Source organism: Chaetodon auriga, chromosome 5 (genome assembly GCF_051107435.1).
Source record: "Chaetodon auriga isolate fChaAug3 chromosome 5, fChaAug3.hap1, whole genome shotgun sequence".
NCBI lineage: Eukaryota > Metazoa > Chordata > Actinopteri > Chaetodontiformes > Chaetodontidae > Chaetodon > Chaetodon auriga.
In genome coordinates, this window is record NC_135078.1 from 2,378,621 (window position 1) to 2,404,397 (window position 25,777).

Below are 25,777 nucleotides of genomic sequence, written 5' to 3' on the forward strand. Positions count from 1 at the left end.
CAACTCGGTGTATTTGCTGTTGTGTTGGTGCCAGTGCAGTCGCCGATTTTGTGTATTTACAGTCAACAGTGTGGTCTACATGGAAAGTAACAACACAGAAACAATTCATTCTGCTATTTGTGACCCATCACTGTGGAGATTATGTGTAATTTAGATGGCAGGTTAGCCTGGTGCTTTGAGTGACCACAACCTCAACCTCACATCCTAGGGGAGCACACAGGGGAGTCCTTGACTTGAGTCTGCAGGGATATTCTCTCAGTGGCCACTTTGGTAGCCAGGCCTGTACAATCTAATGTAATCCAAGACACCAGCTCAGCCATAAATTCTGCTTTAAGTTACCTATAATGTTCTGGGCTTTTTCATGCTGTCATACATTCAATCATGTGTTTTAGCACCAAGGTCGCAGTTGTTCTTGGGGTTGTACTGAGCTGTTTATGTTCAGAGGTGTTTCTAATATTCTGCCCCTTTCGTGTGGGTAAATAGAAGGGACAAAATAGGTCCCTACTGATGTAGGAGATGAAGGAAATGAGTAGACGTTAGCGGATCCTCACTCCGGCCCAGTAGGTGGCAATAATGCACCTATGAGCTTGTTTGCCAACCGTCATAAGCTTGAAGAAGAAGACGAAGAAAACGAAGAGGAGGAGGAGGAAGAAGAAGAAGAAGAAATAGTAGTAGTAGTCGGCTGCTAGGAGTGTAACGTAAACGCCACCAGCTCGCAATGGATTTCAACGTGAAAAAATTAGCCTCCGGTGCTGGACTGTTCTTCACACGAGCTGTCCAGGTAACTAAAGCCGTCCTGGTGCACAGAGCCATGGTTGGCCTGCTGCTTTCACTTTGGCAGCCAGCTGTTGGTAAAGTTACTGACATAAGCTAACGTTACGTTACGGTAGCCTACAGCTTCTGACTTGGCAGGATATCGAATTGACGAGCAAATGTTAACACTGCATGACAGCACAGGAAGTAGATAGAATTGCTTGATATTCAGCAATGTCTTTGTTATAGTTAAACAACGCTTGCCAAATGCTGTTATTGGCAGTGTTGATAGATGTTACTGTCTCTTTGGGAAAGCTAGCCTAGCATTCGCTAGCACCAAATAATCACGCACTCAGCTAAAATAGATTAGCAAATCGTAATAGATGTATGTACTGTCAGGGGAGAGAGGACGGAAACGACTGTCCCAGGTCATGAAGCCCAGGCAGTGAAACACAGCCTTCACGGTTGTGCTTCAGTAGTTCGCCGGTGAGTTTGTGCTCTGCCTCAGTTCACAGAGGAGAAGTTGGGCCAGGCGGAGAAGACTGAGCTGGACGCTCACTTTGAGAACCTGATGAGCCGGGCAGACTGCACCAAACACTGGACTGAGAAGATATACAGACAGACTGAGATCCTGCTGCAGCCCAACCCAAGTATGACATCAATATAGCAATCTCATAATCACAGAGTGTTCTAGACTACATACTCTCCTCAGGCAGAACTACCCGCGAGTCTACTTTTATTTGCTAATTACAAATTAGATGACTGGTATAAAAAAGCAGCACAAGGGAATGACTAGCTCATTTAAAACATACCATTAGTGGAGGTTACTGATTGTATTAAGAACTAATACAAAATAAATTGAAGATGAACTTTTCACACTGATGGAAAAATGAAAGAACATTTTGTGGATTGATGAAACCATGGTCATAGGTAATGGACCTTAAAGAATGTTTCAGGGTTGGGTGGTACTTTGGTATCCTGGGGTATTTTAAATAGCAACAGTGTCCATTTCATTACTGTAATGAAAAATCCTGCTGCACAATGTGCACAAATACACAATAAGTGCCTGAATATCTGTCCAGCACCACTGTCTGTGTGGGTGAAGATGCTATGGAAGTGATGACAGAGCTTTTTGGAAACAGTGTAGTTTGTCAAAAAAGACTTGACTATTTACAAATGATCATAATGATCATGAAGATCCCCATCATCTGGTGGTGAGCAAACATCCAGAAGGACAAGAAGTGCTGTGCGTGTGCGTGCCCCAAATTCACCATCAGAGCAGGTGTTCAGCACTGCAGGCAAAGACGTAAGTCTGGGACGTGTCCTGCTCAAGCCTGAGAGTAAACATGCCTGTTTTTTTCTGGTGAAAAGCGTAGAATAGGTTTACGGATTAGCCTGATGTGTTATGTGGGACACATTTTTATGTCTGTTTTTGTTCCTGCTATTTTTTGTTATTTATCGTTTTTGTATTATTTGATAAGCCTACTGGATACTATAGGCTGTGCTTTTAATGTCAATTATGTGTACTGGATTGTAGTCATCGACAAATTGTTGTTGATTTCATTCCATTTGGTTGACAGACAGCTGAGAAGTCATGTCATGTTATCACACTCTTCTTTATCTGCCTCAGGATACCAGCAGTACTTGCACTGAAGTTTGTCTACGCTTTTAACATTTACTACTCCATTTCTGATGTTCTTTAGAGAATGAAACTGGAACGTCTATCACATTTTTGTCATTGTGTGACAACAGTAAGACCTTTCGTACAAGAAATGCAGCTCAAAATGCTTTACAACAAAAAAATTGCATGCACTGACTGCTTCTCATAAAAGTAGACACAAAATGAATATAAAAACATGTTAAAAGCTCTAATGTAACATAAGATGGAAAGTCACAGTTGACGTGCACAGTAGCCATGTTGTTGTGTAGCAGCGGTTGGCGGCTCGGCTGATAATAAAGTTTACCACGAGAATATTTGGGGAAGCTTTAACAGTATCAAAAACTGGATACTGCCCACAACCCCACTGAATGTTTTCTTTGCCATCAGTGTGATTAGTTCATTAAAAGAATTTAGCCACAACAAAAGTAGTACTAGTAGTAGTAGTAGTAGTAGTAGTAGTAGTAGTATAACAGACTTTAATACTTGAGTGAAAACATAAACGGTAATGCTGAAAGGACCACACCGGTGGCACTGAATGTTTTAACCCATTAATAGAATTTGTGTGTGCTGTATTACTTCTGACCATCTTGCAAAGTGTGTTTACACCATACCACGTTTGGAGTGTTTTCTTATGTTTTTGCAGCCAGTAGTTTCAGTTCATCTCATGATTTCTGTAAAATCAACTTTGCTAACATCCATCATGTAATTCATCACAGCTGCCTTATTTTTGTGTCACATTTAGGTACAATTTGGATTTTCTTCCTTTCTCTCTGTTCACTAACTTTATGACATCTGAAATTTGAAATTTACCTCAATATGAAAAGTTTTTTTCTAAATTTGCTTTAGTGAACAGTTTCATGGCAGACCGGTCATCATAGCACTCCTGTCTAACATGCTGCTCTTCTTGAAGGACTATTAACATTATCTATACTGTAAATACACAACACTGAGGTGCTGTAAACAGCCTTGTTTGAGGTTTTGCATCAAACTGTAAAATGTTTCACTCTAGATAATCTCATGAAGTCAACGTTTTGTTACATTTGCTAACATCACTGGCATTGGCAGCAGAGTTTAAATGTGACACGTTGCGTTTTCTTGAGAACAGATTGAAATTATGTTTATATTCACTCTCACCAAATGTGATGAATGTATTTCCTTCTCCATAAAACATTTACTGGGGCAATTTTAAATATCTGAAATTATGCATTGTTTATATGCTCGTTTGCTAGCTACCATTCTTTGTCTACACTGCCTTTGTTGGCGCTTTTGCTGTGTCTGTCTGCACACTACTGATACCAACTGGCAGTCAGCAGAATAGCATGCATCTTGGAGCAGGAATGTGTCTCACGTTGCGTTTTACAACTCAGATCCATCCATAATATTATATTTATAGTTGAAAGGCTGAAACATGCAGAGCCACTGGTATGTTCCTTACAGTCATAATAAAAAGACTGAAACAATAATATTTTTTCTGAATCAGAACTCAGTCATAACTTCATGTTTCTTGTTAGTTATGAAACACTGCAAGAAGGTAGCATCGGTATATTTGCAATGGCACCTCAATTCGAAGAGATCAAATAATTTGTACATAGTGTAACATATTAGCATGATTTTAAGGATTACAGTGTTATGGAATGACGTACTGGAGAATAGGGAGCTCTAACGTGTGACTTTTTGATTCTCCATGCAACAGTTGATCACACTGGTGAGTATTCTGCCTCCCTGTTTAAGTGCCCTGCTGTGGAAAGCTTTTGAATGGTCAGTACAGAGAAGTAGTTGCTGAGCTTTAACAGGACCAAATCAGCACATGATTCTTTGGTACTGAGATCAAAATTGGCTGCAAATTGAAATTTTAATCCTCAGACACTCAGAGATTCAGTGTGACTTCGAAGCTGACCACGACCAGCAGGTCATAGAGTGGATCGTACTCTGGCTCACAGCTCGTGAGTCAGCACACTCTGTACATTGGTTCATGATAATTAAAGCCAAATGGGTGTTTACATTGAGAGCCAAATTCCTGTGCCCTTTTTTCTATTTTTTCCACTATGGAAGTTGTTTTTCATTTAATTTTTCTTCTTTTCATCTTGCTTTAAAGCTGAAGCATGATATTTGGGTGCTCTGTCCATATTCAATAATAGCGTCTATTCCTGGTTTGGTTTGTCAGATTCATGCGCTTGTTAACATTTGTCAGTGTTTACACGTCAGTATTGCTGTTAATAAGAGAACTCCAGTGACTTTAGTATTGCAGTGAGAAATGGTGTCAGCAGCAAACGTGAAGGTATCCTTGAAGATAAAAAACAATGGTCACAGAAAATGAAAAAGCACTCCTGAACAGAGAGAGGGTAAAAGGTGTACTAAAAGCCTCAAAGTACGGTATATTGTTAAAGAAGCTGATCACAGAGATCACAGGGTCTTCAGCAGGCCGGAAATAAGAAAAACTTAATCACACTTACCACTCTATAAGGACAATACACCGGATGTAAAATACCACAATTGACCTCTACAGTGGGAACAAATAACATGTTAGTCAGCTTTAAAGGTGCTGCTACGTGGCTGTTCTTTATGTCCGAACAGAGCCAGACGAGCTGTTTTGAATGCCTCCTCGTGGCATTGGCAGGTCGCGGTCAGTCTGCAGTGGAGAGACACCTCCCTCGACTCGCTGTCAACTAGGGCAGGGCCAAGTTTCTGTGCATGGCCCCCAAATTTCTTTGCTGTCTTTCATTATTTTACTGTAAGTAGTTCTGGCTCAGCGGTTGTGATTTTGCCCATTCAGCTGAATAAATAAACAAAAATACACTATTTTCTAATAATTACTTTAATATTCATTTTTAATTGGTCACAATAGTGAAAAAATCCTCCATTTTGTTTCTCAAAAAAAAAAACAAACTATGCTAATTCATGAATGTAAAAATATGTAAATGGATCTACACATTTTTATTACCTGTTTTTCCACTCTTGATGTTTGTTCTGCTTCATCTGAGCAGCATTAGAGTGACTCTCATAGTTAAGTGGTATAAAACATTCAAATATTACAGGAAACCTTACACTATACAGTGAAAATGTGTTAATATTCTGCTATATTTCCTATTCATTTGAAATAGTTTGTTGCCCCAAAAGAATAAATAAATGAGTAAAACTTCAATTCAGTTGCACTTTTCCCTCCAGATTCCCCTTGATTTTGAATTTCTTTTCCAGTGCAGAAAAGCATAATTGACCCTTGGTCATTATTGAACCACCGCAGTGCAACTAGGCTCAAGATGAAAGATCAATGGTTGTTACAACAGTAATATTGTCAAAATTCCTCTGCTTCATTGCAAGAAGACAGAAGTTTAGCTTAGAATATGGACAGAAACACACCACCATAACATATGTCACCTCAGCAAGAAGGATGAAAAAAAACCCTCTGACAGACTGAAATCCTGTATGTTCGGGCAGGATTTCAGCTTTCTGCACCTTTGGGAATTTGGCTCCCAACATTTTTACCATTTAACTCTTCCCACTACATTCATTACTACTGCTCCATGTAGCGGTCTGTGACAGTGTGATGTGATGTCTGTGTTTGTTGAGTGTGTAAACCATATTGAACTTTTATTGTGATTTTGCTGTCACGTAAATTGCAGGCTGTCTTGATGTACAAAGTTTTTCAGTTATCAAGCTCTTAACTGAACATCTTCTTTGTATTCATTCAAGTCTCAACGAATCTTGATCAATTTGGTCAAATCATGTCACAAACCTTTTATGAATGTGTAATTAACAGTAGAATTCATCTTGTAGAGTTAAAACTAAAAAAGAACTATACAAGAAAACTGTGATCAGTAACAAAATAGACATAAATGTTATGAAATAGAGAAGAGAAATGTAAGAAATATGATTTTCTTAATATACATTATGTATTGTCATAATGTTTGAGATATACTCCTGAAACCATACAAAACCAAAGTTTGTTGTCAAATTTGTGTTTGTCTCTGGAGCACGACCCCTGAACCACCTGGCTCCTACCTATTTGCTGCATAGTGTACTTGTGGAAAACATGTTTCTTATATACTGTAGCTTTGTAAGTCTATAGACTTGACTCGTTCGTATTATCTATTCATTTATCTTGCATAACAGACGTTGGTGGTGTGAATTATCCACAAACCTTACCTCTGGTCATATGCCCCTTACATTTAGACAAGGGTGCACACAGTGAATCCTAAAATCACCACTCAGCAACCAGCTCAGACTGGGTTAACTAGTTCCTACATAAAGTAAGTAACTACAGTTCCATGGTCAGAATCAGATACCTGGTTGAAAGTGAAATGCTGTGAACATTTCTGCATTCTATCAATGAAAACACAAAAGGACATAAATACAGCACTTTTCTGTCAAAGGAACGGTGTGTTGGACTTAGTGACATCTAATGGTGAGGTTGCGCATTACAACCAACTGAATACCCCTCACCTCATCCCTCCCTTTCCACGCATATGTGAGAACCTGTGGTGGCCGCAAAACTCGTGACAAATGTGAGAGGCGCTCTTTGGTTTGTCTGTTCTGGGCTCCTGTAGAAACATGGCGGGGCAACATGGTGGACTCCACAGAAGAGGACCTGCTCCCTCTATAGACATTAAAAGCTCATTCTAAGGGAACAAAAATGCAAGAATTCTTATTTTCAGCTAGTAATCCACTAATGAAAACATAACGATTAATATTATGTACCATTTCTTCCATATTCTGCCAGTAGATCTCTAAATCTTCCACACTGGTCCTTTTATTCAAATGTGATTTCTAAGAAATTTCAAACTTTTTGTATTTTGCATCAAAACTATTGAGGCATAATATGTCACACAGGATTTTTAATTTTATTTGACCAGTTTTAAATTACAGTTGTCTAGATTAAGACTTCTTAAAGTGGTATTCATTTATTTTTGTAGGGGACACGAAAAACAGTTGTAGCTGTTTGGTGTTGCGTTCATGTTTCTGACTGGCACCTGTCTAACGTAAACCTAACATCTGCTCGCCTTTGAGCCTTGTTTTGGTCCACCAACTTCTGAGAGAAATGTACAGACAGTTCACAGCCAGATGCCCAGCTATGATCACCAGCTGCTTGATAACTGTGCAGTGGCTTTGTTCCAGCTTTTTACTTTGAAATGGCTCTCCAGGAGGTTCATGAGAGTGAGTCAGAATTAAACCTACAGTAAATGTTCTATAAAAACAAAATGATCCTCTGTTGGTGACAGTTCCATGTGGGGTCATCTCTGTGAAAAGCCCCCTGTCTCACATTTCTTTGCTGCTCTGAAGCATCTTTCATTGGCTGCCTGTTTGTCATGGAATGTGAGGGAAGATGTTTTCACCAGGTACAGTTTGAGTACAAGTGGAATTTGGATTTCCTCAAGTATTCTGCTTCAGTACTGTTTTTTTCACTTGAGTGTTTCTGATTTGCGCACTTTTAAACTTTTACTCCACTGCAATTGAGTGGGAACTATTAAACGTCTGCCACTTATTCTTTGCCAACATATGTAATTCCAAGGCTCCAAGGTTCAGATAAAATTGCTAAACCTGCTAAACAAAAAGTATCTACACCTATTCCAAAAAAGTTTGGATGCTGTGTAGAACAAAAAAAAAAAAAAAACAGAATGTGATGATTTGCGAATCCTGTCTGAGGTAGTACTACACATTTTACCTCAATAATTTTATCGATTTTTGTAATTATATGCTTATTCAGAATTTGATGCCAGCATCACATATCAGTCAAGTTGGGGCAGGAGCAACAAAAGATCGAAAGGCAAGGACAGGTTGAGGCTCACCACTATGTGAAACGTGATTTCCCAAAGGATTTTACTGAACACTTAGTAAAAGTGCTGTTGGTAAACACAGTTTCTTTGCAAATGATTGCATTCTGATTTATTTGCATTTCAATCAGCATCCAAACCTTTTGCAGTCAGTGTTGTAATGAGACTTAGCAGCAGAACCAGCTGCAATGCATTATTATCTTGTAAAGGTGTATTTTTACAGTGTTGTATAGGTACTTCTACTTTAGCCAGAGATGTTTGCCCACAGGGTGGCTGAAAAACATATATACTTTTAAAAAAAAGCTTTTACCACAAATCATCAGTTTAGAAAGTTGTTTTGGCTAACGTGAGCAAAAAGTAGCCTCACTGTACATCCAGCAGATACACCTGGTGAGGTTAGCCTCCTTTAATCTTTGCTTCTGTCTCCATTGACTCCTGAGAAAAATGATATGATATGTGATATGTTCACCAGCCACCCTGTAATTCAGCCTGTTTGCTGTTTTGAGCAGGTCATGTTCAGGATGTTTATCAGTGTTTCTGGGCTGTCTGTGGGAGTTGTGGAGAGTGACTCAGACTTGACTTTTCATTTGAAAAAAATAAACCACAAAACCAGTCAATGGAGCTACAAGAAGCTGTTACGTTTCAAAGAGGAGAGTTGGGTTGTAATAAGCCACGACACCACTGAGGGGCACATGGTGACATGTTGGTATTTTTGGGTACAGTTTTCACTTAATGGGAGTGAGCGGGAAATGAACTAAATGTTCCAGGTGCTTTGTTGTTTCCCAGTCGTGCCATAAATTAAAATGTTCTCAACTTTCTCTGCAGGTGCCAGAATTGAGGAGTTTCTCTATGAAAAGTTGGACAGGAAGGCTCCATCCAGAATTACCAATGGAGAGCTGCTGGGTCAATATATGCAGGAAGCAGCAAAGGAATTTGGTCCTGGAACTCCATATGGTTAGTATGCAACCACTTAAAAACAAGATTCCAGGGACAGAACTTAAGTGAGATTATGACCCGATCTGTGTATGGATCAGAAAAAGACATACCCTGACCACGTCTTAAGGTGGTCTGGGTCGTATTGTTTACGGGTATACAATATGCCAATCGAAGGTGCTTAATTCATTTTATGTCCTCAATATTGTTTGTCTTTGTATACACACAGAAGAGCCATGTGTCCATGATCTTTTCATTTTATCCTCAGTGTTGCCAATTTAAAGATTTGGTGACATTTAAGCTCGCAACAGCAACAGATTTTACTAAAAACATTAACAATGGCTCTGCTATATTCAAGTGTACCAATAATAATAATAATAATAATAATAATAATAATGATAATAAACTTGTGTAGCACTTTTCATACAGTAATTGCTGCTCAAAGTGCTTTACAACAAAGTTATCCCTTGCACTGAGTGCTTCGCATAAAAAAGGCACAGAATGAAAATAAAAACAGGGTAGAAAATAAAATGTCCTCGCACAGGTTTAACCTCACTGTGGGTATTACCTGCTAATCATTCCAGAGTGGACAATACCAGAACCCTGAAACAGTCTCAGCTAAAAGCAATTCACATTGATTTAGTTTTTTTTTTTTTCCCTGTGCTTTTCCTATGGTTACATGTCAAAATGTGTTCAGTGAAGAAGACCTTTGAATTGTATTTTATGAGTGAGAGAGAGCAGCAGCATGTTCAGTCAACCAGCCATCAGCCAGATAACGATGTTAATGAGCTGTGATTGTGTGTTGCAGTGGTCCAATCACTATTCCCCGTTGTTACGTGGATAACCCTTTATTTTTGCTTACCATGAAGTAATTTGACTCTCGGTATTTAACTCTGTTTTATTTTTTTACTTTGTTTAATATATTATTCACAGATGTTTGTAGGAGTTTTTTCTGTCCTGCATGTATAGCCTCCATAAAAAGAAATCACAGATGGATTTATATGCTTATTGTTCAGATAGCAGCGTGAATAATAATAGCTTGCGATGAAGCTGGTTTGTACGTTAAGCTACTTTTTTTGTTCAATTGTGAGAAATTTGAAAGCTCTATGTTGTGCTTAACTTCCGCACAGAACGTCGACACTCAAATAAAATGATGTTGTTAAAAAATACAGTGCCCTGTAGAGTAAACAGGAGTGATTTTAGACACAGACCAGGAGAACCTGCAGCATCACTACCGCACAGATGAAGAGACATGAACGGCTGTGACCGCAGCACTCTCAGCCTGTACTGCCCACCACATCAACACAGAATTTACACAAGCACATGAAGCAGTACTATTTCACCAGATCACTGACAGGCTGAAGGCCTGACAGCAAGTCCCTGCAATTTAACAGCTGATTAAGTGAATTCTCTGGACTGTTGCTTTTGGTTAGTGTGGTTAATTATGATTTGGATTTATTATAGTCTCTTCAGATAGGTCTGGATAAATATTGGACTTCTCTGGAATTCTGAAATCTATTGGAAGCCCCTGGGTACGTGCTTCACTAATTTCCCAGTAAATCTAAAATTAATTACATTGATGTGAGTAACCAGTGACCATTCTAAACAGTTGTGCAATAAATGGAAAGACATAATCCCCAACTCTTCAGTATGTAATGGGTTCCTTGCAGTGGTGGACGAAGTACTCAACCCCAGTACTTGGGGTCAAGGTGCAGATACTAATGGTCAAATATTACTCCACTACAAGTCAAAATAGCTCAGTCAAAACATTACTCCAGTAAAAGTACAGAAGTAATTGATTTTAAATATACTCAAGTATTCAAAAGTACACGCTTTTACGTAGATCCCAGTTGAGAGCGGGTACTGTGATTGGTTCCCTTCTTTGAAGAACACAACGTGTGGCCAATTGCATTTTAGGGAAGAATAAGACGAAAACGACAACAGCTAAACTAAAAGTAACGAGTACTTCCCAGCTTTCTTAAAAATGTATTGGAGTAGAAAGTAAAATATTTGTCTTTGAAATGTAATTGAGTGAAAGTAAAAAGTATCCAAAAAATCTAATACTCAAGTAAAGTACAATTTCTCAAAATCTGTACTTAAGTACAGCACTTAAGTAAATTTACTCCATTACTGTCCACCCCTGGTTCTTTGTTTTTCCAATTTAGGGAAAGTCTCTGAATTCTGTTACACACACTTTTAGACAGTCATTTGACGCTCGTAGCACATCAGATATGTAGTCCAGACAGAGTAGTTAAGGTGTGGTAGCCAGGTGCTGATTCAGTGGCTTGTCTCACAGCAAGGCGCAAGTGGAGACTAGATGGAGGTACAATTGTACCTTCAAAAGACGTGGCCTGGAAAGAGTGTGGGAAACTTTGTGCTGAATGGATCTAATGTGTATTCTTGCAGGGAGTACTTTGATAGAGGTGGGGGAATGCGAGAGGAGGTTAGGAGCAGCAGAGAGGGAGTTCATCCAGACATCAGCCATCAGCTTTCTTACCCCCCTCAGGAATTTTCTGGAAGGAGACTGGAGGACCATCTCAGTGAGTCTGAAACACCACATCCTCTCTGAGTATGAATCCAGCTTCAGAGGTTGAAAACATGTGGTCATAATACATCAACTAGAACATGTTTAAATACTGAATTTGACAGTTTACAGCAGCCCACAAGTGAAAGTCTTCAATAGTTAAGAGTAGAATGTGAACTTAACCACCAGAGGTCAGCGTGGTTGCTTTTCACTTGTATGACACTTATCTGCATGTCCGTGGCCGCCATACAGCCTGCTTTAATTGCCCTGTATTACACTGTGCCGGTGTCGCTGGAGTGGTTGCTCCCTGACTGTGTCATTTTGTGTACATCAGAAAGAACGACGTCTTCTGGAGAATCTCCGCCTTGACCTGGACGCTTGTAAAACACGCCTGAAGAAGGCCAAGGTGGCTGAGGCTAAGGCTACTGTGAGTGTTTGTGTGCATCCTAACCCACAGCCCCATCCCCACACCCGTTCCCATTATCATTCTAATGTAATGAAACTTTTGGTGGTGCTGGCATTAACCATGGCTGTCTTTATATTCATAACCTTTGCAGTGCGAGGGGGAAGTGAGTATTAATGACACTTTTAAAGACTTCCAGTATGATGATACACATGAAGTTGTTTTTTCTGTTTCACTTGCTTTGAATACATTTTCTGTGCCATTCAGTTATTGGTGATAAGAAACTATTAACCAGTGGTTGCAAAAAAAAAGCAAAAAAAAAAAGGCAAAGCAACTGAGTGAAAAAACAACTTTCATGAGACTCTTGAAATTTGTAGCATATGTAAGAGTATGACGGGAATTTACCACCAGCCATTGACCACATTCAGCAGAATAGTGGGCTGTGACTGGTAAGATCACTTATGCTAGACAGCTGATCAAGTAACTAGTGTTTTTTTTGTTTTGCAGTAGATGTTTCATGTAAGTCTTGCATCACAACTTAGTTAATGTCTTGGTAAATAGCAAAAACAAAAAAAAAGCTCAAAGTATAAACATTGTAAATCAGTTTTTATGGGATTGTGATAATTAATTTATTCATATATTGAAAATTTCTATTGAACATTGACTTCATGCAAATGTGACAATCTAAGATTTACTTTTGAATTCTGAATTAGCAGAAATTCACAAATGTCACCCAGCTTGACCTGCATGATTTACCTGAATATCTATCAAATGTACCTCTCATAGAAATGTGTTTTCAGAACTTTCTAAATTTAAAGATTAGACCCCAGTAATCATGGCATTTTAACATGTGCCAGTTGTTGTCTGCTGAAATAAAAAACAAATCTAGTGCACATGCAAACAATTCTCAAAACCTTGTGAGTGAGACATGCAGCAAACAGCCACTTAAAACCAACGCAGAGCAAAGGCTTGATCACATATACCCCTACTTTATTCTCTCAACTATTTATTTTATTGAAAAATCATGGGTTCCCCTCCTCTGCAACTATTGCCGCTGTAGTTGACAGGACAAATGGCAGGACTATGTGGTAAAATCCACACAATGATTGGACATCCGACAGTGCTCTGTGCATTAAGGCTTTACTCTCAGAATTACTTGGTTGTTCTTGCGTTCTTTCCCTCTCTGGAAACGGGCACTCACTCCTGGACCTCAGCAGTCTTCAAACCGAGAATATGATATTGGTTTGATATTGGCTGTGACATTCATAGGCCCAAATATGTTGCACTTAAGTCAGACCTCCTTTTCACATCGTTTGGAATTCTGCACAAAAGGCTGTTTGCACACTTTGTTTGTACCACAAGTACAAACCAAGTCATATGCCTGAAACAGGAGGTCCTCATTAATCATCAACAGAATAAAAAAGTCTGACTTTTATCAGAACTTTCGTTTTCAGTATTCAGTATCTTGCTGACTGACAAAGTCAGACTTTTGCAGCCTGAATGCATGTTAGCATGAGCATGATGAACTACTGCTGACTAGCATTCAAGCTTGCTATACGAAACAGACGCCCTATTTCCAGGGGATTAGTCAGGTCAGGGAAGTCAATTAGTCACTAGTTTGGGTGTTGTTAGAGAGGATGTTTACATACTGCTGTGTTGCATCACCTCTCTACACCTTTCTTTTATGAGTTGACACACCTATCGTAAAAATGTGCTGACAGTTATTCATTTCCAACCACCTCTTCCATCTTTGCAGGTGGCTGCGGCACATAACTGCCCTTTGCAATTAAGAATGAATTGCAAAACTTGTATTTAACTATTTTAACGAGGCAAAGAAAGAAAGAAAGACAGAAAATGAATCTTCAGGTCAGGAGTTTTGTCTGTATGAACCTTGATGTTAGAGGTAGACATTGCTGACATAGATGTGACTTTAATAGATGTCATTCACTATTATCATATTGATGTATGACCTGATGTATTGATATAATGATAAAACTGAATTATGACTGATTATAATGCACAGATTGACAGTTTCACAACAGCCTGCGCTGTTCTGTAGCTCAGCATGATCGTCATCATTCACTTCTTCTTTGTTTTCTGATTGTTTTGTCTGCATTTCTTGATGCATAATGTGTGCTGAAGTGTGGTTGCCATGTATACACTGAGTACACACTAGTATGAATATTAAACCTTACTGTTTCTGTAGATGGCTCCAGATTTTCAGGAGACCAGACCCCGCAACTATGTGCTTTCTGCCAGTGCCTCTGCGGTAAGGAGCAGCTCTGCTTTACTAAATAAAAGTTGACATGTACAGTAACCCCATAAAATAATGTAACCCTGTCAGGTCTATGTACTTCTTGAGTGCTTTTTACACTTAAGTTTCTAATGTGAGATGATTGGCTATGAAAGAGTCACCAGGAGAAGGTGGGACAGAAACCCCTTTTTTTATTAGGGTTCTTGAAAGGCCCCTTGTTTTTCACCTATTGTGTCATACCAGTCCCTTATTGTAGGTCTCTGTGAATCTACTTCCCCAGGTTTAGTCAGGAGGTGTGTCCATCTGCTAAGAATGGTGATGATGAACTCAGAGTTGGATACCAGAGTACTGTGTCATTTCTGGTATTATGTGGTTATGATGAATGTTAGCATACCATTGTTAACAAGTGTCTAATAGCCCACAAGGATGTTGCTCATTAACTGACCCGTTTCAATGCTGAGCGTTGGGTGTGGTCAGAAAGGTGTTTTGTCACACCGGTAACGACACTCAACAATGTTGTCACATGGTGAACAGTTAAACCCCCAGAGGTCAGCATAAACAAGAGAATGTTAAGCTATTCTTGAAATGGTGCTCAAACAGACACATAGAAAAATGAGATTCACATATGAAATTGTATTATGGGTTTATGGTGTCCATTAGATTAAACACTGTAACTGATATTCAATCCCTGTTTTTCTGTTCATTCTGTCACTTCTATGTGAGGTACTTGGTGAATGTGATTTCTTTGTGTTAAAGCAGTTAAGTATGTTTTTAACTAACTTCTTTTACTGCTACTTTTTTTTTTTTTGTTTCTTAACGCCCACAGCACCACAACAAGGTGTTTTTTTCCAGGACAGTTTCAGGGTGTGCCCAGCACACATAATATCCACAGTGAGGTTAACCTGTGGGAAGATGTTCTGGGGTAGGCTGAGATAGGATTATTCTGGTTAGAGATTATTGTTAAAGATTATTTTTATTGTTGCTGTTGTTGTTGTTACTTCTGGGGATCTTTAAGAGATTTTAAAGGAAAATGGTATATTTAGCTTAGTTGTGGAAACCATGTGTCAGGAACTTCAATTGTGTCTTCCTGGCTTCACTGTGTGTCCTGAACAGTTGTCTGTACTGTAGTCCTCTAGAAGCAGCTGTCTGACTGTGCCATGGTCCCTGTGTATTTCAGTCTCAGCAACAGCCAGACTAATATTGGTTTTGGGTTCATACCAATATTTGCAATTTACATTAGTATTTTCTTTATATATAAAAACATCATATAAACACATCTTGACCTTTTTTTTTTTTGTAATGTGACCAAGATATGTACTAAACGGGGCATTATGCCCAGTGGACAAACTATATATACACAAAAATATTTTGGCAGTGGGCCGAGGCTCAACCACCATTGTGTTAACTCATTCAGCAACAGATAGTGACTGAACAGACATTAAATAATAATCTTTGAAATTCTAAGTTAACCAAAACCATAACCATCAAAATGCATTGGACAAATGTTTTATGTCAGACACTGCTGAGAGGATGTGTTCTGGGACTAAACTCTAGGTTTAATAATGGAATAATGAGGCACTAGCTGTGCTGTCTGGGATATCCTTGTTGTAACTTCTGTTTCTCTCTTCTTCTTCTTTTGCTGCATGTGTTGACCTCTCAGCTCTGGAGTGAGGAAGTGGAAAAAGTATGTATGGCATTGTGGTAGTGAACTTCATTCTACTGTCTGGTCTCTAAAATTAAAGCATCAGTGGCCACACTCAATTCAGTTCAATTCAATTTTATTTCATTTGTATAGTGCCAAATCACAACAGAAGTTGTCTCAGGATGCTTTCCATATAGAGCGGGTACAGACCAGACTCTTTTATCTACAGAGACCCAACATTTCAACAATTCCCTCACGAGCAAGCACTTGGTGACAGTGGTGAGGAAAGGCTTCCTTTTAACAGGCAGAAACCTCAGGCAGAACCAGGCTCTGGGTGGGCGGCCATCTGCCTCGACCGGATGGGTTAGAGAGAGAGAATATAATTCCCAACACAGTGAATTGTAATTGGGAATAATGGCAAACACTTCTATCGTGCCTAAGGGGGTTTCAGAAATTGATAGATGATATGACCAGCACTGAGGCTGAGGCCTTGGTTCCCACTGTATGGATCCAGAACAGGTAACCTATCAGACTTTATTCCCACCGCTACAAACAATCCAGTCATATGAAAGAACAAATCTTCCCTTATGAATGCTCCTTGATATAAGTGGCATCAAATGTGTGTCTTATGAGGGTTCTGGGGCATGAACACATATGTCCCACATGTGTTCATGCCTGAGCCATAAAATGGTGAAACCAGGCCTATCAGATTGTTTTTATATTATTAACAGCTTTTCATATTTCTCAGTTGTTACCTTTAAACATGTCTCCAGATTCAAATCTGGACTTTTGATATGGCAAACATCCTGAGGGGCATGAAAGAAATATGACACTTATTTTCTTCCTACTGTTTCAGGCTGAACATGAGCTTCGAGTGGCCCAGACAGAGTTTGACCGCCAAGCAGAGGTCACACGGCTGCTGTTGGAGGGCATCAGCAGTACGCATGTATGTCAGCAATACCCTCTCCACCACTTCCGTCAGTATCTCTGTAAAATTAAAGGGTAGTTTATAAATTTTGTGGATTCAATGATACTCAGTTGAAGCATAGTTTAGTAAGTAATGCAGATTGAATAATGTAAATGAAGTTAAATGAACGTTAAGGTTAACACACCAGTATATATTGTTAATTATTATCAGTGTTATTTTCATTTAAATCTGAGAAGTTGTCAGTATTGCTTTTGAATAAAAATGGATGACAGAAACCCAATCAAACACTCTGTAGAGCTATTATACTGTGTGCAGTAAACACAGCAATTTTTAGATGATTGTATGAGGACATAAAAACCCAGTGAAAATAAAACCACACACACCCAAATTACAATGGTTACTATTCTTGAACCTTTTTCATTAAAGCCATGATCCTGGACTCTTCAGCAGGGTAATTCTTTTGAATTTAAGATTTCAATTCCACAATGGATCTGAGTGATATTGAACCAAATGTCCAGAGGCAGAAAATGGTTTACACATTTTTTTTTTATTGCACAGAATCTGATTATCAAGTCATTCTAGTCTGTAATTGAGTCCTTCAAATCTTATTTTCTTGAAATAAAAGCATTACAGCATCAGTGATAATAATCCTACGATGTAGTATAGCGTGGTATTGCTACATTTACTTAAGTAAAGGATCGGAGTACTTCATTAGAAATGTGGGTTTCTTGAGGAGTTACTGTTTTGTTGTTTCTTATCTGCAGGTGAACCACTTGCGATGCCTCCATGAGTTTGTGGAGGCCCAAGCAGCTTACTATAAACGGTGTCATGTCCACATGCAAGAACTACAGAAGGAGCTGGGAAGGTGAGCGCTAGATGGGAGACAGCACACGTTGATGTTTCACTGGGCTTTACTTGGGTCATCCTCATACAGTCTGCAGTGAAAATAAGCAGTTGGCTTCTACTGTTCCCAACTCTTTTTTTAAAGACTTTTTTTCACACCTAAGATTGAGGAAGTTGCTGAGGTGTCTTGAGGAAGAGGACTGTCTGTGGTGGAAACACAAAACAGATCTAGGGTTTAGGTACATGGGGAATGTACAGGTTTCAAGGATGCTTTTCTGAAAGTGTTTGGTGTAAACATGGCTTAAATTGACAGTATTGCAGATCTACAGGATGTCTACGGGGTCTATCAGTACACAAGCTGTATGTCAACCATTCCCCTTTCAGTTAAGGATGTTAATAATTACTTAAAGATGGATTCATCACCCTGAAAAATTTGATTGATCCAGAATATATTTACCAACAATGCATAAAGTTTGTGCTACAGTTTGTGCATTCCTAGAACATCAGTTCCAGCAGTGCAGGTTTTTTCAGAATCAAAATATCCATGTTGGCTTAACAGCAGGATGTACTGTGAACAACCTCATCAGAGCCATGATGCAGGCACAGGTTGAAAGCGTCTCTACTGGACTGAAAAGGCATGGTAACAGGGTGAATTCAGACAGCACTAGACATCTGTTGCCTGCAGCTCTTCATCTCAGTAGCTCACTGTTGATGTTGGCAGCAAGAGGTCTGCACCTACATTTATCCAAGGGCCAGAAGTTTCCTCAGCAGACACTGTGGGAAAAAAATACGCTGGCCTAATTAGCCTCTTATTGCTTAATATTTTCACTTTCTTACTATATTAATGTTATTTTTAGGAGTCTATATCAGTGTGAACAGACTCCCAAAAACATCAAAGTCTATAATGATAACTAGATGTTAACTGGAAAATGCTCTCAGACCTCCACCAAGGATGCAGTCAGTACAAAGCTTACAGTTCAGCTACCAGTGAATGAGTCCTTATCACAACAACAGCTCCTCTTCGGGATCCCAGGAAGCAATCGGAAATGCTCAGTTTGAGGCATGTGTATGCATGTATGTTGAATGCCCCACACGCAATTCACCTTTCTCTTTGTGTTTATGTTCTGGCCAACAGTTTGCCTGTTTTCCAAATATTTATTAAATATAAATTACCAAATTGAAAGGTTATGCATCAGATTAAAGGGCACTATTTTTGTGGCGGCAGAACAAGCAGCACCATCAGTGCTCAGACAGTTTGGTTTTTCCTTGAAATTTGTTTCTTTAGTGCATCTCAGATCTTTGTGTGTCTGGCGCAACTTCAGTCTCCTGGCACTTTGGTGATTTTATCAGCAAGAGCAAACTAAATGGAGGAAGTGTGCAGAAATAGTAGAATATCACATAAAATGGAAATAAGCAAATTTAATTTAACTCTCCAATCAGAGGTTTTGTTTAAATGGGCATAACTGAAAAATAATACTAACAATAAAACTAAAACTAAAAATTCAAAGAGGTCCAGTTAGAGAAAATTTCCTCAAGCAAAGATGTGGATCATCATAGCACGGATGGTAAGATTCAGCCTAGTAGTTATTAACATCTGCATGTAGTCTACAACTGACTGTCAAATCAAATCAATAAAAGTACAGTAAAAATGAAATGCAAAGTGTAGCTTGAGGTTCCCTTTTCCTTCTCTTTCATTAGCTCAGTTTCACATCTTAGTAGTCTCAACCAATTGAACAGTTTTAAAATTTCCTTTTCTCTTTCTTTCCCTCTTCTAAGTCTCCAGTTACATCCATCTTACATGTCTGCTCTTACGTTCCTCTTATGTACCTCGTAGTGGCACTTTACAGTGCTACTTTTAATAATCCCCAAGGTGTTGGAACATATGGGACATAATGGTTTTGAACTGCTCAGAATGAACATGTAACAGTCTGTCCATTCTTCATCTTCATCACCACAACTATGAGAGGTCCTTGAGCATGCAGTCATAAATGTGCACAAAAGGAGTAGGCTCTGGGGTGGAGATTAGCTGTGGACAGTTCACACACACACACACAAGACCAAACGCACGATCCTGTCCAGGCTTCTGCATGGCTGAGATGTTTAATGTTTAATGTGGTTCAAGCAGGAGTCATTCTTACACTATCTGTTGTCCACAGCTTCTTCATACTGAATGAAAAGCTTCTTCATGTCATTTAACCGCTGCAGCTGTGTGAAGGCAGCAGGACACGTGTTGCAGAGCGTATTTTTTTCAGTGTGTTTACCTTCATTAAATGAAATGCAGATGACTTTGAATCTGTAGGATCTGCAGTATCGTATGTGTAACTCATGATATGCTCATTTTCCAGTTGGGTGCTGATACTGTTTTTTGTGTTATTTCTGTATCTTTTATTTTAGATCTATTGTCTGACCCTCACATGTGCCTGCTTTCCCTCAGGCTTCCCAATGCTTTTGCACTGAACTCCACTCACCCCATGACTACTGGGGGCTCTGCATCAGAAGACGTCAGCAGCCCTGTGGAGACAGACACACTTAAGATTGAGGAAGTTCAGGCACCAGCCACAGGAACCCGAAAGGCCAAAGTCCTTTACGATTACGATGCTGCTGACTCCAGTGAGCTCTCCCTTTTAGCTGACGAGGTGAGGTTTCATCATCAACCTACTGCTAGCAGACTGAATAACAACTGTTGGCCACTGGCCACAAATCTCTCTAGGTGTAGGTATAACCAATAGCCTCACTCTTGTGGCATCTGCTGATTCAAGTCATGTGTCTGCCCTTTTACCTGAAGGTTAATGTTTTATTTCCTAAGTGCTGAAGTTTTTCTCATGATAGTGGAGTCTGTCCTTACTTAAGAAAAACCTGATTATGTTAGCAGTGTTTTAGTTCTTGGGAACTCTAGATACCCTTGAATGAAAATGATGGGATGGATGACTTCTGATAGGTGGTTCCATTTTGGAACAGTTGGCAAAATACTCAGATTTGTTAGCTTCAGCACTAATGAATCTCCGATCAAACTTTTCTTTGTTTTTTATTAGCGATGAGATATAAAGTACATACGTATATCAGCTTCTCATTTTTAGCTCGCTGTCTCTGCCATAGTTAAAATGACAAACGTCAGATTAGAGCAGCTGTAGGTCATTGATGTTTAATTTGGTAACAGCTAAAATGAGAAGTTTGTCTGTTGTCTGGTAAATTTGCTTTCTGCAGCTGGTGTCTGTCTGCTGCCATAGACTGATGTGACTGTGAGCGTAAAGGCACCACTGTATTACAGACAGTGGACCAACAGAGTGGTTGCTCTATCTGGTGAAGTACAGTACAGCACAGCTAGATACAGTATTAGTTGAAAGCATCAGATATGTACAATTAACATTTCGTACATTGTACTGTTCATTTCATCTTCTCAGGTTATACTTAAGGTGTAAACAATAAAAACTAGCATGGGAAGCCCCCATGTACTTGTTATTTCCTTAGTGCCGCAAGAGGGGTTTGATACACCATTCACCAACAATATGTGTGGTAACAGAAAATGTGGGCCGAGAGCTGCATTGAACTGGAGTGACGCTGCGATTTCGTCTTAAATCCCTAGAACACTCATTTTTTAAAAGCTGCTTTATGTCAGCTCTGGGTTGGTTGTCACATGTCTCACGTGCCTGTTTTATATCGATGTATACATTCTGTGTTGCGGGAGTTTGGTGTCTGAATAATTAGGAAATTGAAAACAGACGTTGGCTTAACTCCTGCCCTGAACATGAACATACCCAAAACCAGAGTGACAGATAGAATATGTGCTTTGTTGAGAAGAATAGAGCTTTCTTCCATGACACATTCCCTCAGTTGCTGTTTTGATGGTGCTGGTGGAGTGCACTGTAAGGCCAGCATTTCCCACAGATGTGCAACTGGGTGGAGGTCTGGTGACTGTGAAGGCCAAAGGATATGATTCATACCATTGTCATACTCAGTGCAAATGGAGCCTTTGTGCACCGTATTAAAGCATCTGTAATGAATTCTGTTGCATTACACTGTCAATGTTGTTGTTATTTCTTATTATACCCTGTCCCGTTTATATCACTGAGGGTAGGCTCAATAACAGAAACACCACAATCCACATCCTACAAAATGATCTGAGTTGAGTCAATGCCTCTGTGAAACAGTTTCAACCAAAACTGAACATTGTAGCCTTTTAGAGACAAGTCATTGTAGGACTGTATTAGACTCAATGTGTAGGAGCAGCAGCAGTTGGAAATGTTGGGTGAGCATTAGCAGTAAATTCATCCAACTGACAGACTGTAGGAGAAGAAACAAACAGTGAGGCTGATGCCATTGAGATCAAATTACAAACAGTAACACTCTATTATATCATCTATTGTTCCATGTGAATTCCTTGTGCATGAGTAGGTCATCTGAATCAGCGTGGAAATGGCAGATCGTACCACTAACAATGAAGACTACTGTGCAGAAAGCTGACTGCAGAATGTGAATGTATTAAATGGGTATTGCTGAAAAAATGAAAAACCATGAATAGAGTCAAAAAACGACTTGATTTCATGAGCATTGTAAGGTTTCTATCTTCAGATGGCCCCACCTCTCCAGACCTCTTACTGCCAGCTTGTCACTGGTGTTTCCTGTTTCCTGTTCTTTTCTTTTGTATATTGGGCCTAAAGATGTCCATGTCTTCTGTGTTACAGCTCATCACAGTTTACACAGTGCCAGGGATGGACTCTGACTGGCTGGTTGGAGAGAGAGGAAACCAAAAAGGAAAAGTGCCTGTCACATACCTGGAGCTGCTCAGCTAAACACACACACACACACGCACGTGCATGTGTGTGAGTGGGTACTATTAAAGCCATGAGGTTATGTCACTCACTGAAGTTCATTTCACAGTCTAACACTAACATGTAACCTGCAGCACTCCTTCACAGTCCGCATTAGCACACGTGTTAAGTTAAATATGCACACACTCGTCTGTGTGCCTCTTACAACACACTGAAGTATATTCACATGACACTGACAGCAGTGACACTAAGACACTGTTACAATGATTCTGGAAAATCCCCATGGGGGATGGTGAACATTCCTTTTAGATTTCTTTGTCGGTGATGCCTTTTTTTCTTTTCCTATTTATTGTTGTGCATCCCAAAGGCTCCAGTGGACCTTTCCATGGTTGGATGAAGTTAAGCTGTAACTAACTGTGACAGTCTTCAGAGCGATTTCCAACCAAATTATGTTGTTAATTAAATCAGAAAAGACGTGTCTGTATTGTCTCCTAAAGCCTCCTTTGGATATACTTTTTTTTTTTTTTTTGCTGAACTCTGATGGAAACAAATTCAAGAGTTGTGTTGCCTCTAAAATCTGGATTCATCATAATGTTCAGAAATACTTTGTGTTATTTCTGTTTTAATTATGTATTGAGGTTTGAAGTATGAGGCTGCACTGTCTTGTCTCTGAGTGAAGCAGTGTTTGGTGAGTTTGCCTTCAGGAAGCAGCAGTTTGGATAGAACAAGCATGCAATAACAGCACCTCTTTGATTGTCCCATCTCCAGGCGTGATGACGAGTCTTATCATTTCCTTAAGTCATTAAGTAGAATTCATGTGTGTATGACAGACACTCCTCACTGAAGAAGTGAAAATGGATGTGGTCAGCAGACAAAGGATCATTGTGACCATAGCATGACAGAAGGATAGTTATGTTGACGTATGAGATTTCCAGTAATTACCAGCTATTCATGCCACACTCTGGTTTATTTTAGATCCATAAAAAGGTTAAAGATGGGGCCGCTTCCTATTTCTAGTGCAGAAATGTGTTCTGTTCTCCTTCCTTCCAATATGACATGAACAGAATTGCATTTCCTGTGTTTTTTTTTTGTTGTGTGTGAAAGTATTAAACATGACAAACTGCTTACACTGAAGGACAATGATTATAGTACAGCAAAAAGTTTTTCATGGATTTTTGATCACCTTTAACTCTTGGGAATCAGATTTGCCTTAACTGCTAACTGAATGTAATTCCTGTTTTATTTTAAATGACAATAACATTTTGTGGACAGTTGGAGGAACATTTCTAGCAACAGTTTTGCTTAATTGTCGTTGTCATTCACTTGCTCGGATTAGACTTTTCCCTCATTTATTTATGTATGTATTTATTTATTTATTTATTTATTTGCCTCCCATGCCTTTCCACAGTACTGAACATGTCCCTTTGGACAATATGACCACCTGTGCAGCAAATAAACATGAACACCCATCCTAACTGCCTTACGATGGTGGGAATGAACTCCTAAGGCTTCTTCTGCAAACCAGAGATTGTGCTCTTCACAACAAAGTGTTCAGAGACTCAATGTGCACCACATACAGCATGCAAGACTGTAACTCCTAATCACATGTGTTTGTGTGACTGGTTTGCTCATGAGTGTGTTTTGAATTTTCCTCTTTGTTGCTGTTACTGTACTGTATGTTAATACGTTAAAGTGTGTTCAGTCTTAGTGCTGCATGTGCTACAGCTAGCGGCCTGTCCTGCTGGACATCTGTGTGTGTGTGTAGGAGTATATGATGTAGGTAATGTGTTTGTGTGAGATCTGGAGCACAGAAATGAATGTGCTCTCTCACAGTAGTATGTGTGCATGCATGCACTCTGTCAGTTTTTTTGTTTTTTTACCAGCCTGGTCTGACAAGTTTTTTTGTGAAATGAGCACATTGAAAATGTAAAAATCTGTCAGAGAAGAAGTGAATGAACCCTTTCTTTCCTACTTTCAGTCAGTGGGACACGTGCCTGTGAATGGGCTCTGATAATTCTTGTTGGCAAACAAGTGCAGTCCACATCATGTATCCTGCTCTCTGGTGCTTATTTCACAAATTTTGGGAAAATGTTTCTTTTCAGAAATGCTTTTTTACTCATGCTGTTGTGATTTTGTTGGACCTCATCTTGTATTGTTTTTTTTTTTTTGGTCAAAGTACATGTTGCCTGCCTGTTCCTTAATCAAGCTGAATAAATTAATTGTATGGGATTTGAAAAAAGTCAGATTTGTTTGATTTCAGTGACTGCCATTAAGTGGCTGCCAAATGCAACCACAAAGGGACAAAGTCAATCATTTTTCATCTTTATCACTTACTAATGTGGTTGGGGTTGGAGTCATTGTTCCATTCAGAAGACACTGACCTGTACAGGTGGTGGTTTGTCTGGCAGATGTTCCTGCCTATCACAATTAGCCATGATGGTTGTCACTTGCACAACTGTATTCTGTTAAAATTCCAGAAAGATTAGATTAGATACATTTAGTAAAAATAGGTTTATGACAGTTTAATAGAAGTTTGAAGTGTGAATAGCATATTTAACAAAGGACATTTAAATACACAAAAAATGCTATTGTTGGTTTTAGAAAATTCCCCAGCTGTGGCAAATTAGCTAATACTAGACAGCCACTTGCTTCAAAATATCAGATCAACAAGGACTCGTTTAACTAGTTCCTAGATCAAGTGACTTACAGTCCCATGGTCAGAATCAAATACCTGGTTGAAAGTGAAATGCTGTGAACATCTGTGCATTATATCAATGAAAACACAAAAGTGAATATAAATTCAGCACAAGTTGATCTATGTATCACTTGAAGGATATGTGCACATCACTAACACTGATACACTACTATTATGCTTCAGATGTGTTTTTGAGAGAAACTACTGACAGAGGGACAATCACTCAGAGGGTGAGTATGAAAATGGATGGCACAGATTTTATAAATACAGTCACTGGTGGAGCATGAGTCTGTGTCTGTTGGGTGCACTTATGCTTGGCAGATTTGTCATGCTGGCTCACATCGCTGTTCCCTCCGTGTGATCCACTAGAATCCATGTGGCATATTTTACAAAAAGCATGATTTGGATTGACGTTGCTCTTCATTAAGTACAGGTAAGCCGGGTGATTTGGTGACATAATTGCACCAAGTTTTAACCTTTTGGTGCGTGCTCCATCGCTCTCACATTCACATTTTGTTGGTGGGTGCTGTTTGAGTGAATGGCTGTATTTGGAACCATTTACTACATTCTACCGACAAACACAGTATGCAGTATGCACTGCACAT

General features: G+C 39.3%; 1 protein-coding gene across 5 annotated transcripts; it reads left to right on the forward strand.

The window, feature by feature from the left end:
• Positions 1 to 614: 614 nt before the first annotated feature.
• LOC143320862 (endophilin-B2-like) lies at positions 615 to 24,710 on the forward strand. 5 transcript variants are annotated; one of them, XM_076730872.1, is made up of 12 exons: positions 615 to 781; positions 1,262 to 1,403; positions 4,107 to 4,118; positions 9,007 to 9,135; positions 11,521 to 11,654; positions 11,973 to 12,077; positions 14,248 to 14,310; positions 15,956 to 15,979; positions 16,794 to 16,883; positions 17,630 to 17,730; positions 20,143 to 20,344; positions 22,391 to 24,710. In XM_076730872.1, the coding sequence occupies exons 1-12, from the start codon at positions 719 to 721 to the stop codon at positions 22,496 to 22,498; spliced, it is 1,173 nt and encodes a 390-aa protein (XP_076586987.1). In that variant the 5' UTR covers positions 615 to 718; the 3' UTR covers positions 22,499 to 24,710. The 5 variants fall into 5 exon arrangements, with proteins under 5 accessions (XP_076586987.1, XP_076586988.1, XP_076586991.1 ...); XM_076730873.1 differs by having other exon boundaries at positions 11,973 to 12,065; XM_076730876.1 differs by having other exon boundaries at positions 11,973 to 12,044.
• The last annotated feature ends 1,067 nt before the right edge of the window (positions 24,711 to 25,777 follow it).